General features: G+C 28.2%; 1 protein-coding gene across 2 annotated transcripts; it reads right to left on the minus strand.

Annotated features, from left to right (window-relative positions):
- Positions 1–1,179: 1,179 nt before the first annotated feature.
- On the minus strand, positions 1,180–15,605 carry LOC145835231 (FHF complex subunit HOOK interacting protein 2A-like). Of its 2 annotated transcripts, XM_082942792.1 has the most exons (14): positions 15,446–15,605; positions 15,020–15,133; positions 13,613–13,749; positions 13,250–13,394; positions 12,560–12,726; positions 12,182–12,365; positions 9,547–9,747; positions 9,158–9,332; positions 8,483–8,578; positions 7,056–7,176; positions 5,166–5,305; positions 4,768–4,955; positions 3,083–3,191; positions 1,180–2,702 (listed from the first exon to the last, which is right to left on the minus strand). In XM_082942792.1, exons 1-14 carry the CDS (start codon positions 15,581–15,583, stop codon positions 2,551–2,553), a joined length of 2,067 nt encoding a protein of 688 aa, XP_082798918.1. In that variant the 5' UTR covers positions 15,584–15,605; the 3' UTR covers positions 1,180–2,550. The 2 variants fall into 2 exon arrangements, with proteins under 2 accessions (XP_082798918.1, XP_082798919.1); XM_082942793.1 differs by lacking the exon at positions 8,483–8,578.
- Positions 15,606–16,310: the final 705 nt, after the last annotated feature.

Genomic DNA, 16,310 nt, shown 5'->3' on the forward strand with positions numbered 1-16,310 from the left:
GCTCCACGTGCGTAGATTTCGCAGAAACTTCAACGACGCCACAAACGAGATCGCTTTCTCCCAAGGAGAAAACTGCCAACTAATTTCCTGTTCGTCGCCGCCTTCATTCTGCTGGTCATGCTCGCCACAAGGGTCTACTTAAGCAGGAAACCGGGCTGATGAGGAGAGTGAGCTCCGCGTTGCAGGGCAGTGACGGAGAGCATCAGGACGTTGAGAAGTGTTTCGGAGACGAGCGGCGGGTACGTAGAGATCGATGAGGAGCACCAGAGATCCGACTACGACGGAACCACCGGGGTAATTTGGATCTCGAGCCGAGCAAGTCGGACTATCTCGATCCGATGGATTTCAACGACCGCGTTTGTTACGAGATCGAAGACGTTCTGTGCAGTTCGAAAAAGTGAGATTTAAAGAAAAGTGTCTGTGATAGAATTATATCTTCAGGATTAAAAAAGGATTTAGATAACCATAAAAAGCTTCTTTTTTTTTGATTAACATTATAAGATGAAATTAGTTTTCAAGTATGAAGTTTTATTTTTACTAAACTATATTTGTTGATTTCAATAAGCTTGAATTATGTATATTTTAAATTATTTTATGCAATTACATTCAATTTGGTAAAGTTTTTGAGATGTATATTTTAATTAAAGCTGTTTAATTAAACATTTTTATTTTCCTATATAATACTTAATTTACTATTAAACAGATTTTTCCAATACACTTAAAAATTAATGTATTCTTTTTCAAACTCACGGTTAGGTTCCGTATTATGAACTGATCCATTGCTGCATACTTTATATATTCAACTTCAACAAATAAAGAAATTCAAAAAGAAGTTTATTATTATTATGAAGATTATTATTTTTGAAACATATTGCCGTTTAGTTGTTTTTATCAAAATATGTGTTAAAAACAACTTAAAAAAAATTTATGAAATGCTTTATAATTAAATGTGACAATGTTAGGTTTTTTTATTAAGAGAATAAAAGATATAGTACGTCTAACAAAATATGTCTGTGGCTTGATTACTTTAAAAAATAATTATGTTAGTTTATTTTTCTAAATAAGAGTTTTATAAATATTCAAACGACATCTAAACTAAAATAAAAACAAAAAAACAAAGTTTAAAATTGAGTTTATTACAGTATCACAATTTTCAGAAAACAAAATTTGCAGTTTGGAAATAAATATATTGCAAGTACTTTTTTAAACTTTACTTAAAATACGTAAAATTAAGTGTAGTTAAAAGAAATATTTGTTTTGAATTGTGATATACAGCCTTACATTATTTAAAGGTAAAAGCAAACAAAAAACGTACTTCAAGTAAAATTTTTAATTAACGTGCATCAAAGTATTTCTATTTAAAGTAAAGAAGAGATTAAAGGCGTTAAAATGACATTTTTTTTAAACTACAAACTAATTCTTTTAGTGACATTCGACAGTCTTAAAAAATTTTAACTTCCGAGTATTAACACAAATATGGTGATACAATTAAATAACAACTATATAATACTTTAAATGATAAAATACTTTAACTTAGTAACTAGGTGCTTTACTGTTTAAATGGCAAAAAAAAAACAATATATTGAAATCTGAATGTGAAAATAAAGGTTGTAGAGCGTAAAAAGTCACCGTAAGTCAGTTCATCATATGTTATTACATAAAATACCAACTAAAATCTGTAAAAGCAAATGTTAATTTTTGATTATAAAAAAAAAAACAATTTACTATTGTGGAAAAATGTTCACTGACCTAATTTAAGTAAATAAAAATATAATAGTTTCTTTAAATGATGGATGGTCTTATAATATTATATTGACATTTTGAAGTTAATTTTTTTCAATTAAAGAACTTATAGCAACTAGGCAAGAAAATTATAAAATAAAATGCACTTACTGTGGCAAAATACTTAAAAGTGAAAGTTTAAGTCTTGATTAACCTTTGAAATATTCAAAAGTTAAATTATATATTAAAATAACACATATTACAATTAAATAATTTTTTAAATTCTATTAGTGAGCTCATTATTTGAACAAGAACTTTCTTACCAAATATTTTGATCAAGAAAAGCACCTGCATATAATAACTTTGTTAAACAAAAGAAACTTTAAATTTTTGAATTATTACCCAAATATTATACTTATGTACTTTAACTATACTTTAAGCTTCAGACACAAAATATTTAAGTCTAGTTAAACTTTTTACATTCCTGTTCCTCGCATTTTTGTTCAAACAAAATTTGAAATTGCTGGTCTATCGGATAAAACCATAGCTTGCCGAGATCCTGATCCCAACAGATTTTGAATCCGGTTCCGGCTTGATTTAATGATAAAAGATAATCCTATCTAGATCTGGATCTAAGTTTAAAAAGATCAAAGATCGGGTCATATTTGTTTTTAATTTAAGCTCGGCCAGATCCACATCTTTTATCTAAATTGAGATCCAACCAGTTTTTTTTTTTAATCAAAATCCAGTCAGAACCAGATTCGAATATATATTTTTTCAAATCAAAATCTGGTAGGACGCGGATCTGAACAAGCCTATTTGAAACACTTAAGAATTCTGCTTGTTGGTGGAGTGATGCTTTACAAAGGCGATGGCAGCAAGTTCCTTACAGAACTCCTCAACAACGATGACTCCCTCCAGGAATGTTTTGTGATCGTCCGAGTTGTAACTGACCGAAGAAGCTCCTTTGCTCTTGGATGCTGTTGGAGATTTCGTTTGGTTGAAAAAAATCGCAAAGTCTTTGCGGTTAGTTTTTTTATAAATACTTTTTAAGTTTAGTAAAAAATAAATTTAAGTTTTTATCTTATAAGAAAAAAAAATTCATTATAAATTTTATCTAATTGATTTTGTACAAAATTTAAATTATGAAAAAAAAAGAACTTATTTCAAGTTTTATTCCACAGTAAAACAGTTACTTTACATACTTCTGAACACAGAGATGCACAATACTTTGGGGAAATTGCAAACTAAAATATAAAAAGCTCAGTTCTTTCTAAGCACTTTTAACACGGTGTTTAAGATTCAATAAAGTTCTTAACAACAAGACGAATTAATATATACAAATGTTTACAAAACAAACATTTTTCGTCGCCGTTTCCGTCAACCGTAAGGTGGCGCCTCGCAGCCACCAGCTTGCTCTTGAAGTTGGTCACGTGACAAATCCTCTGCACCACTTGCTCGGACAGCGACTGTTCATTAAAAATTCAAAATAAAATTTCAAATAAACAGTTTGCACTCCGATCAAGTTTGATAGAAAAACTGGTTTTGATGTTTTAAAGCAGTAATCGACTTTTCAAGTTTTACAATAATAGGAATTTACAACTATATTCCAAATAAGTAGATTAATTCAACTTACTGTTTTCAATAACTTGGTTAAAGTTCTAATTAGCTACTTTCGCATTAAAAAACTACTGTGATCACTTTTTTATCATACTCGTTTTTGAAATTTAAACTTTTTATACATGGCTTATTGAAAATAATATAAACTAAGCTTGATTAAATTTTGTAATAATTAAAACCAGAAACATTAATACTTTTTTTCGTTTAATTTTTTCTTCTTAGTGAAATTATTTGCCTAAAAATATAAATCATCAAAAACTTGATTGAACTAAATCTAAACTTAACAGTTATTTCATTATAGTGAAAATAAATGTACATAAAAAGATATAACTAAAAATAAAAATTATACTATACTATTTGTTAACTTTTTAAAAAACTAAAAATAATTTGTGAAAAATTTTATTTGAAAGTTTTTTTAGGTGCTATATTGTTTTTTCTATTACATTTTAAGTAATGATACATACTACATCGTAATTTTTAACTGTCAATATGCATCATAAAGTAGTTGATGTTTTGTGGGACATAGCTTGAGTTAAATACCATCACACATAATTTAAAATGAAATGCATTTAAAAGTAAAAAACATGAACAAAAAATTCAATAAATCAAAATAACATATGTTCGTTTAAGAAAATGCTCCATTGTCAATTGTGAGTTATAAACTATACGTTAGCAAACCAATGCTTAATAGCTTTAATAAGAATCTTAAATTTACAAATTTTCAAGATTTAAACTCTCATATTATTAAATGACATTTATGTACTATAGCATAACCAAATATTATAGCAAAAACCTAGACATTAACTTAATTTTATAATTTGTATTAGAAAAACTAATAAATGAGTGTAGAGTAGAGATTGTATTTGACAACAGTTAGTGTTAAAAAACTGAAATACAACCTTAAAACTGTTGTACTTCAGTGCAAAGTAAATGTAAGTTCAGATATTAAATAACTTTCTTTTTATAAAACTACTTGAATATTTATGTATGTGGTAACAAAAATTATTTAATAGAATAAATTAACTCTTTTTTTTTATAAGTACAAACTGATTTTCTTGGTCAAAAATATTAACAAGTGTTGAAAACTTATTTAAATTAATCAAATAGCAAATAAAAAACATTTATATAATTTTTTTTTTTTTTTTCAATTTGTAATAAGCATTTAAAAGCACTCTACTATAAATACCTGCAGTAACAACTTCATTAATACATGTTTGCAGTAATCTGCCTTTAATATGTCACCACAAAATTATTACTACTGCTTTAAATTAAACATCTAATTAGTTTCAAGTCTAAAAACATATTTAAAACTGTTTCACTCTTCACAACTGACAAAATTTTAAACGACCTGCTCGACTGACACAAAGAATTTAATTTAATGTTTTATAAGTTTTAAAATAATTTATCAATAATTAAGAAGCATACCTGTATGGCGGAGTACAGCGACTTGGACTTGGGGCGCATGGGCGTGAGCGAGTCGGCGAACATCTCGTGGGAGTTGGGGTGGGGCAGCAGGGTGAGCCGGCTCGCCACGGAGGTCACCACCAGGTTCACGTTGTAAGGCTGCGACAGCATCCCCGCTATCTTGCCGAACAGCATGGTCAGGAACGGACCTGGGCGAAACAACCGAGTTAGAAGCTGCTACTGGGTGGACAAAAATATTCTTAACAAAGCGTCGAGTGTAAGAAAATAAAGTTAGTGCAAAAAAAAAAAAAATTTGGGCTAATAAACTCAAACGCGTAATTTAGGCTTGGTACGTTTGTCCAAACAAGATTGCAACTAAAATTAATATTAAGAATAAAATTGATAAAAATAACAAGAACCTTGGTCGAACTCTGCCACGGCGGCGTTTCTTTCGGCGGGTTCCTTCTTCAGCGAGTCGACGTCGGGCCAGTCGAACTTGCTGCACAGGTGGCAGATTTCCTTGTAAGAGCGGTGCGCCTCCCTCAAGTAGCTGTCGTACCTGGTGCGAACAAATTGAAGTTATTTGATTGGCCGAGTTATTTTCTGGACGGGTTACAAAAGTTCGAAACCAGCAATTTAGTAGCTCGACGGACGACAGCACTTTTCAATGCAGCAGGTTCTCAGACCATGCTTATGAGAGGCCTTTTTTTCGTGATGTACAAACTTTTACTGCAGACATTAAGTAAACAGCCCAGTTTGATTTGTAAACCCATAAAGCTTGTGATATTCTTTTGGTTTAAAATGATTTTGTTTTATTTTATTTTTACAATTAAGACACACCACATCTAAAAAAGTTTTTTAATTATTTATCCAAGCTATTAGAACTTTTTGAGCTTTGAAAAACTCGATTTAATACATAAGATCAGTTTATGGATTGGATAGTTTAGTGATTCCTATTTAAAGTTAAAAAACAAACTAAGTGAATAAAATCTTTTAAAACTTTATTTTATGACCAAGTTTTAAACAACTTAAATTTTGAATATTTATTCTATTTGTGAGCAAAAATAACCGGTTTAAACAAATAGACTTTATTTTCTTAACTTTTTCAAAAATTATAGCTTTCTATAATTAAAAATATAATAGATATACTCTTAGAATGTTTTTATATATTAATAAAATGACTGTAAAAATTGGTATTAGTACATTTAAACTAGTTGAAGCTGACTAGTTTTTAAAAACGAAATAAAACTTTTATTCTTTGGGACTTTATTTGAAAAGCAAAATAACAAAAAGCTTTGGTTCTTTATGGTTTTTATTACTATGTGAACTACAATTGTAACTTACGTAAAAAATAATGTTGTATACCATAAATTTCAAGTATAGTATACCATAAATTTCAAGTATAGTATCATAAGTTATAAAATCACGTCTAAATAATTAGGGTGTGCAGAACCTACAAGCACTGATGATATAACAGTGATAGAAATCATTTAATAAACCAACGTTCTTGCTATTAATAGTAGAAATTTTTTTAAATCCGAGGATAAAAGAAATAACTTTATTTAAAAAGATAGATAAATATTGTTATACTTAAAAAGAATGTTTATAAACAATATAGAAGTTTTGACACATAAGCAATTTTGTACCTAATTTATTATTTTCCATTAATAATTCAATTTGATATTCGCAGCAGACGTGTTTTATTTTCACAAGAAAAGTTAATACAAGTTAAATGTTCGATACTTGTAAATTTGTGTCATTTGGGATTTAAATTGAAAATTATTTTGTTTCTTTTAAAAAAATCATAAATTGATAAAGCCAAAGCAAAACAAATATATTAGTTAAGCTATTTTAAAGGAATTAAACTTTTAAAACTTTATTAATTGATTAAATGTCAAAAAATTTTTTACTTTTTATTTATTTATTTACAATTAATTAAATTTATAGTGAAATTAATAAATTATTTAAGGTAAAAATTCTTAAAACTAACTTTTCACGTGTTTTGACTTGAAAAGTTTTTAATTAAACTTGAACTGTGTGTCACAAAGTAAATTTTTATTTTGCTTGGTAAAAAAAAAATTAGTACATTATTACTTAATGAGGAGACTGCTTTCAATATGTTAAACATTGTTAAAAGTTATGTTTAATATAAAAAAAACAGTTACCCTAACAAACTCTTTTGTGTCATGTATATATATATTCTTAATTTATTTATAAGCACTAATTAAAAAAACTCCTAATACTTTATTAATACTGTTACGGTTACTTTACGTTAAATAAAACTTTCAAACCACAATGACAAAACCAACCCTGAGTCGTCATCTTGGACTTGGGACGACTTTGCGGAATCCGGCAGGACGTTGAGAAACCTCTGAACTGTTCTCTGAATTTGCATTTTAGGGGAGTCCCCGTCTACGTCTTCAGCTGATTCTGCAGAATGTTTTGAGTGAGCTAAAGTTTGTTGATGCAACTCAGAAAGAAACGACGAGTCTACTGAACAACACGCAAAAAGCTAAAGCTGATTTAATAATAAGCTAACGTAAATTGTGAAAAAAAAATAACTTTTTAGAACAACTTTTTAGAGAACAAAAAATATGTATACGTTAAGCAACAAGCAACGTCAACATTCAACTCAACAAAAAATAAAACAGTAAAACTAATGATATGTGCCTAAATAAAACTTCTAGTCTTTTTGGTAAATCAAACTTTTTTTTTAAATTTTCAAGTTGATTATATAAAATTTTATTAGATAAAACAAGTAAACAGTAGTATTTTTGTCTGATTTATATATAACTTTTTTAAATTTAACATTTAGTTTAAATGTATAAAAACTAGCTAAAAATATGATCATCAACATAATATTTGTTCATTAGAAATTGGTCTTGCTAATTGTCATATTTATTATCTAATTTTAGAATTGATAATTGTCAGAACTTCCAACTGTTTCGATTTTTAAATTACTAATATTTTGCACTGATTAAACATACATAACCTAATTTAAACATTAATTAATCTGGCTTTACACAGTGGGCTTATAAAAGATGTCAGACACTGGCTTTTATGATAACTAGATAATAAAACCAAGTGTCCTACATATAACTTCTTTTCTTTGAAATTTTTTTTTTCTGCTATTTCAGAATTAGTGCAAGTTTGCATGCTCTGTTCTACAAAATTACAATTCTACTTAGCTATATTTAATCTTTGTTTTGATTATTTAGTCACTAAAATATTCAATGTTCGCATCCTAGGCCACTGTGTTATTATTTTTTTGTTTATAAGTATTAATGTTTAGCTTTTTTCAATCTTTTTATATCTAACCATAAACAGCACCATAACTTGATACCATGTCTATGTTACCTAATTTTTATAAAGTTGCAAAAAATAATAAAATTAATTTGTACTGAAAATACAGTTTTAGTACATTTACAGTCAAATAATACACTGGATTTATACACTTTTTGCTTTGTACTAAATCTAATGTTGTCTGAGTTTTTTCTAACTTGAAAACAACTTTCTTAAAGCCTGTAAACTAATGCTAAATATAAAAATATATTAAACTATTTATTTTCAATAAAGACTTTACTCTAAACAGTTTTAATATGCAAAACCTATACATTAATACTTTTTCAAAAACAAATTTGCCTAAAATAGATTATTTTGGTTTATAATCATATAAAGGAGATACTTTACTAATTATTGTATTTGAAATGAAACTACATTTGCTTCATACACAAACCCTTTGAATCTTCCTGCAATTTGTTGTGAGCTTGTCTCTGGTCCAAACCCGGTTCCAAGTCCCACTCCAGCTCTTCTGATTCGGCAACGATGTTACCTGCATTATTACGTCACAGTAAGCAACACCACAACAACCATCCTTACAACAAATATTTTTAAATTCTTTTTACTTTCATTAATTAATTGAACAGTTAAAATAACAAGTTTAGTTAAACCTTAAGAATGATAGAACTTCTTTTTAATTTGTAGTTCTCTTATTTTTACTATCAAACCAGTTAAATTTTTGTTCATTTGGAAAACTGATAAACTTTTGTGCTTTGATTTTTTAATAATAGTTGTTTAAAAATTAGTTGTGTATAAAAAAGTCAATAATTATATTTTGGACATTTTAATTATGATTTAGTACAAATACATGTTTAGTAATTCTTCAAGTACATCACAGAGCACTAAAGCGTTTTCACAGAAACTATACTTAAAGCAAATACGAAAACACCACAATTTACTAGTCAAACTCAAAACGTAACTCCTTATTTGTCATAACTAAACAAATAATTCATAACAAATATTTAGGTTTTGTTAAATAACGGATAGCTATTTCAAGTTGAGTAAACTTTCAAGTTTTTTAAAATCATTTACAAAAAAAAATAATTACAAGGCGTCATATTTTCACACATACCAGGATTTTTCGCGTGGTAGCCTCTTCCTTGCAGGTACCTCAGCACCAGCCTGTCGAGCGGCAGGGAGCAGGGTTTGCTGAGGAGGCACTCGAACAACCTCAGCGTCACGATGCTCATCTCGTCCGATATGTGGTCGCACCTCTCTAGCAGCCTCGTCAACAATTTGCCGCTATCCTGGGGTTTTATAAATTATTTAAAAAAAAAATCGTTTTTGTGTCTTAAAACTACACTTTGCGCATCCTCATGTCAAAATTGGCGAGCAGTTACTTGACAAACGTCCCTTCCAAATATACTCATAAAGCTTTGTCCATAAAAAAAAACATCACGTACTCAACACGACAAACCATCTCTAACTTGTGGTATTAAAAAAAAAATCAAAAACACATACGGGGTCGTCAGAAGTGGCGGGAGGGATGACGAAATCGACGATGGCCACCAGCAGCTGCTCGCTCCTGACCATGCGCACCAGCTTGGTGAGCACGGACGTCGCCGTCAGCACCGCCTGCTCGTCCTGCTGCATGAGCGGCCCCTCCACCGCCTGCCCGAAGAACTTCTCCACCGTCATCCTCGCTATGTGCTCGCCGCATTCCTGTGGAAAAAAAAAACAATTTTGAAGATCGGTGTAAAATGAGAAAATCTAACTTTTACGCGCGGATTAAAACGGCTGGTTCCGCTTCGGGTATTAGGTGTTTAGTTCAATGAAAGCTGCAACTTTTGTACGTTTTTTTATCGCAGTATTCGGAAAATCATTTCTTAGACTTTTTCAAATCCAGGCGAAAAAGCTTTAAAAGTAAAAACCAAAGATGTAGCCTCATATAGTTAAACCTTACAGTAGTACTTTTGATATAATCCTTTTGCTTAGATAGATTTTGCTTCTTACTTTATATAAGCTAACATTTTTACCTTTTTTATAAAAAATAAGCAGTTACAGTCTTACGAAAAAAATAAACTTGTGTTTATATTTTCTAATCTAAATTAGAGTAGTTTAAGTCTTTATAACTTTTTAGCTCTTATAACTAAGATAACATTTTTTAATGGAAACGCAAAATTATTTGGCAGCTAAAGCTATAAATAAGAGAAAACGTTTAGAATAACATAAAAAACTAGTAGAAGTAAAAGTTCATACTTATTTGTCTTGTGGTTTTAAATGTCAACATTTAAATTTAGGTTATTTCAAAATTTAATTAACCTTTAATAAGTATAAAATACGTGCTTACCAAAATTAAATATTACATTTTACAACTAAAAAAAACTTAAGTTATATAGTTTTAGAGAAGAAGAATAAAAAGCTTTTATATAAAAAGTTAGAACATAATTCTTTTACATTATGAAACTTATTAAAAATAATAATAAAAAGAAAATACTTCATAAGATTCGAATTGAAGACTTTTAGATAGATAAGGGTCGCACAGTAAGCCCGCAACTGGAAAAAGCAAAAAAAAAAATTTTTTAATTTTTTTTCAAAATATGTAGGTAGAAAGCAGAGATTCTGGCGCATTTAGTAATGCATCTTTCATAAGCTCATCCATTATTTAAACGTTAATTATTTCAATGTTGAGTGTCACAAAGTCAGTCAACTAAAAAGCAAGTATCCGAGGCAATGTTATCATTATAACAGGATTGAGTTATTGTATAAGACCTAGAGACTGAAATTTAGACTAATAGTATATCTTAAATACTGCATGTAAATTTATTAGTGTAACTTTATGGTTTAAGTATAAGTATTATTTAAATAATATTTATTTGTTCTAGAGTTCTTAAAATATTTTATAGTTCTCACATTATTTAAGTTTTTGAAGTATTTTTTACTTAGACTTAAATTGTTCATAAGCTTTATTTATTTCTACTTGATTTATAAAGTAACTTATACTTTGAAGTAGAGTTTATATAATAGTGTTTTTTGGTTCTTTTTTATAATAGATACATTGTTCAAACTGTCATGTCTGATTTATAGTGTCTTTAAGTAGCATCTAGTTATTATAACATAGTAATTAAATAAGTAAGTATTTAATTATGACTAGTAGTCTCAACAAATTAATCATACCAACATCCATGGGTTACACTGCAGTCAAATAAAAAAATTCCATCTACAACAAAAGTTATGCCAGTTTGAAGATTGCAATTTGAAGGGTTTTTGATAAGCTCAAAATTATATGTCTTTAAAAATCGAAAACCAACAGTTAAATAAAAACAATTCAAAAAACTACTATAACATCAAGTATTTTGTGTCTTTTCAGAGTTTTAAAAAGATGTATTAAACAAGTGTTTAATTAAAAACAAAAAAATTAAATTGAATGTTTTAGTTAAGACAACAAAAAGGATATTTTTTTCATTTATTTTAAAATTCATTTCACTAAACTTTTTAAAACAACATATTTCTGGCATGGCAGGAGTATATATATGGTGATATTTTTTAAAATCTTAGATTTAGTAGATTAAAAAACACTATTAAAACATGCTCCAGTTGTACCGGAACTTTTTAATAATAAGTATTCTAGAATGAATAAGCCAACAATTTTTTGAAAAACACCCTATAGATTCTATTATTAAGATTTTAATTAATTAACCTAAGTACTTAAAATTATTTTACATTTTAAAAAATTTATACTTAGTATGTATTACGTTTTATTAACTTTTTGTATATAACTAGTATTTAATTTTAATGAAAATTTGTTAATTTACTTCAGTTTGTCTATATAAGTTAGCTTTACATTTTTTTTTCTAAGTTGTAAAGATAATTTAGACAGATTAATACAGTTAACGAATTTTAGCAGATTTGTAAAAACTTGACACAGATACCTCCCTGTTACGTAATAAAACATACTTGTAGAGCACAACAAATAACTACTGTTTTATAACTTCAACTTAAACAAAAGCGGAATTTTTGATTATAAAATAGCATCTTCGAAACTAATACTAATTTTTTTTCTCAACAAACTAATTGTTACATATAACACCGTAGCGTACAACATTCTTTAGAAGTAACTATATTTCAACTCATTCACATTCAACACAAAACGAACTTTGGGAGCCTCCATGACGATGGTGTCGCAGTAGTCGAACCACGACAGGAAGGAGACCACCGACCGCTTTCCCCTGAAGTTGCTGGCGTCGTACGAGTGGGCGTCCAGTCCCCACTTGGCCTGCAAACTTTCAACGTCGGAGGGCGACAGAGAGGCGGGCATGCTCGTGAACAAGTGCGACAATCTGATTGGTTGGTTTTTATTTTAAGGATGTTGGTTTGTGTGAAAACTGAATTGTTAAACTTTACAATGTTCTGTTTGAAAACTAAGCAACGTACAGTGCACTACTTTTTTCATTTTTAAATTTGTCATTGATAATTCAATACAGCTTTAACAAAGTTAGACAAATGAGATAATTTAGTTAAAACAAGTGATCACCTGTCGTTGAGCAGGGTGCAAAACTGCGTGTCTTGCACGATGACTTTAGCGGACGGCATTGAAACGAGCAGCAGAAGGCCCTCGCACGCCTTCACAGCCACCCTTCCATCTTCTGATTTCGATAAATTTATCAGTGAATTCACCAGGTTGTGCTCTCTTGCCCCCTCCTGTGTGAATATGTCGTTATGTTACAAAATGCTTCATAAACCATTCTTAAAAACTTTCGCCGTTGGTTAAAATAAAAAATCTGAGCTATAGTTAGAATACAGATTTAGAAATAATTAAAATACCTCATATAGAAGTGAAGTATCTGCTGGTTGAACAACTCGTGAATTATTTAGACTTTTTAATGTGTTTCAATACAAAAATATTCGTTTTATTTTATAAAAAAAAATTTTGAAGTTCTAAGGTTTAACAAATTCAAATATCAAGCAAAAAGACTGAAAAAAATAGAACAGTAAAACAAATTTCTGAGAACTATCGTGGTTAATTTATCAAATTTGGCAGTACAATCTATATAAAATATTAAATTTAAATAAATAAATTCAGGTGTTCTTGCAATTAATATGATAAACCTTCTGAAATTATACAAATAAAAAATAGTTTTAGACATAAACATCACAGTATGTTTTTAAAATCCCTTTAACAATTAAGTCTGTTTGTCAAAAAGAAAAACATTACACAGCAAACCTGCTTGTTGTTGGTAATAAAGAAGTTGGTGAGATGGGGCTGGCGCTTCAGCCTTGCGCAAACGGTGCACAGAAAATTTACTTCTTCACTTTCAGTCGGGCCGGCTCTCACCTCGCCACACAGCTGCACCAGGTTTATCACCGGTCTGCGTAAAATTTTTATTTGTAAGAAAAAAGCTGAGTTCTTTTTAATATTGCTGTTCAATATTTATATCATAATTTAGGATAAATATATCTTTCAATGCTTTGTAATTTATTTGGGTTTTAAAACTTGAAAACTAGTTGTGCACATAAAAATATGCATAATTACAAGTGCTAGTAAATTTTTAAATCAAGTAATTTTGAGTAACTGTTAATTAAAAACCTGTGCACGTTGACGTGCGGAAGCAGTGGCTGCTTTATTCTTCCCAGTATGTGTTTGAAGAACACCAGAACTTGCTGCTTCATCCCCGGGGGGCAGTCTGCCTTGCCTAACGTGAACAGTGTCTCCAGTATCTTGTGCTGTGGCAAAAATTGTTAATAAACAACATAAAATATTTTGATTATTCTTATTTTTTACTAGTTTTTATAAAAACTTATATAACTAAACATTTAACCAAGAAAATGTTAAGAGTTCATAAACTTTTTTTAGAAGAAATTTATTACTTTTACATACTAAAACTTTAAATTTTCAAAGATACTTGAACTTTTTAAAATCTGAAATTCAACACAAAAATGTTGTAATGTAATAAAAAAAACAGCTTTTAATACTATTTTTAAAGTTTACTTTCAATTAAATTTATTTTACTACATAGTTCATCAAATAATGTAAAAAATATAAAAAATAAGTAAACTTATCTTAGTGAAATACATTTGAGATACAGTTAGTTACAAACTGTATTTAACTGCTTTAAACTAAAAATTAATAGCTAAAAGCATTTATTTTCTATGACTTTGTATGGAACTTACTAAAGTAATATTTAAATATATTTTTGTGCAAAACTTATGTTTTACATATGCTAATAAAAAGTTCCTTAATTAACACAAAACTATATAAAGAAGCCTACATTCTTGTGTTAATAAGTGATTTAAATATACTCACATATGAAACATAAATGTTTAGCATATTTAAGAGAAGTTTTAATATTTAGTTGCTTAAACATACTAAAAAAATTCTGAATATCTACTAATGATGTAGATTTTATGGTAAAGAATAAGTATTTCTAAATAATTTTAAAAACACTTCTAAATTACTTATAAAAAATATGTAAAACTGTTATGATATATTCTCATGCAAAACAGATTTCAGATCATTAAAAATGTAGATAATTTTTTAGTAGAAAGTCTACCATACTAAACTAAGTCAACTAAAATTTTTTTTGTGTAAGAAATGAGAAAAATCTACAAATTAAATCAAAAAAAAATTATATTTTTATATAAAAAATTGAGAAAATAAGGAGACACTGAAAGAAAACATGAATTTATATAGAATCAAAGTTACAAACAAAATATTTTACATGACCACAAAAAAAAAGACAAAACATAAATAACTACAGCATGTTTACCACTACAAAAAAGCATACTTTTATGCAAAAGGTGTAAATTTATACTTTGTACGTTTTATGGAAATCTAAATGATTCCACTAGAAAAAAAAAATTGCAAATGCAAGAGAAAAGTTTAGGCTAAATTATTTTTCTTTAATTTCCAATGATAACTATGTAAACTGTAAGAACCTATACCTATATTAAAACTTATTTATACATGAGTCAAAAAATAGTTTAGACAACAAACTTGAAGGAGATATTCCATACATGGGCCAGTGTCCCCAGCTTCTCTAGATTCCTCTTCTTGCAAAAGAATTCCTACCACTTGCTTTAGATGTGAGGGAATGTTGCTTTCAGAAACCTGTTATATTACCAAAAATAAATTTTAATGAATTTTTATAACTATTTGAGCAAAAGTGAAAGTTTAAGAACTTTTATAAATTTTTAAAAATTGACATGGTAACTTTAGAAAAACCAAACTTAATATCATTTAAAATATTTTATGATTTTATTTGGAAAATGTATCAACAGTAAATGTTTTAAATAAAGTTATAAAATTTATTTACTTGGTAAAACTATTCAGTTTCTTGTTGCTTAGGAAAGTTACTTAAATATATGTAGAAACTTTTTTTCAGTTATCTTATTTACACAAGAAATCAAACTATAAACTCACTGGTGTTTTGTCATCGTTATTTTCAATGTAGAAATTAGTGACAGATTTCCAATGATAAACAAAGTCTTCATGGAGAGGAGTGTCAGGTGCTAAGGCTTCAACTGCGTGTTGAAGTATGTTGGACAGTTTGTTGAACATTTTGTTTGATATATTTATAAAGTTGACTAAAAATATTGATTGTTAAGTAGCAATTACTTGAAACTAACTTAATGTATTTTTGATCCCTATAGAGTAATGTTGACAATATCTACTTAATCATATATTAAAAAAACTAGGTTTAACATTTGAAAAGTTGTTAAAGCTTCATGTTTGGTTTTCCTTTTATTTATAAGCTTATAATATAGTGTACGTAACTTTTCTTAAGTAACTTTATCATAAAAAGTATGCAATTGACATGATTACACAAAAACTAAAAGATAATTTTTGAATTTTTAGTAACAAAAAGTATTTTTAGTTATTCCTTGTTTATAATTATAACAAAGTTTTAAGCACAATTTCAAATTCATGTTTTTACTTAAGTAGTTTAGTAAGAATTTTAGAAAAATCTCTTATAAGAATATATACACAAAAATTATAATTTTCTTAAATATATTAAGCTAAAAAACTTTAAAAAGACAAAGTTTTACCTGTTACTAATTTGCAAAGAAAGTTGACTATGCAAAGTTGCTATTAATGTTTATAAAATTTTTTTTACAATACTCACTATAAATAAAAAGTTGAATAAGTTTTTAACATTTATTGAAGGTCATAACGGTATCAAACTTTTTTTCCAGATGTTAGTCAATATTTTACATTTATAGTAACAAGCTACCAGTTGTTTCTTACTATTTAATAAACTTCAAAGTATAGTTTTGAGATAAAAGCA

Source organism: Thalia democratica, chromosome 4, assembly GCF_965202585.1.
Source record: "Thalia democratica chromosome 4, ktThaDemo2.hap1.1, whole genome shotgun sequence".
Lineage (NCBI taxonomy): Eukaryota > Metazoa > Chordata > Thaliacea > Salpida > Salpidae > Thalia > Thalia democratica.

Excerpts from the sequence above, each read along its gene's own strand:
- LOC145835231 (XM_082942792.1), bottom strand. The coding sequence starts at position 15,583 with ATGTTCAACAAACTGTCCAACATACTTCAACACGCAGTTGAAGCCTTA. Across the intron at positions 12,366-12,559 it reads TGCACCCTGCTCAACGACAG|ATTGTCGCACTTGTTCACGA; the intron begins GTGATCACTTGT and ends CCAACCAATCAG. Across the intron at positions 4,956-5,165 it reads CGTGGCAGAGTTCGACCAAG|GTCCGTTCCTGACCATGCTG; the intron begins GTTCTTGTTATT and ends TGTTTCGCCCAG.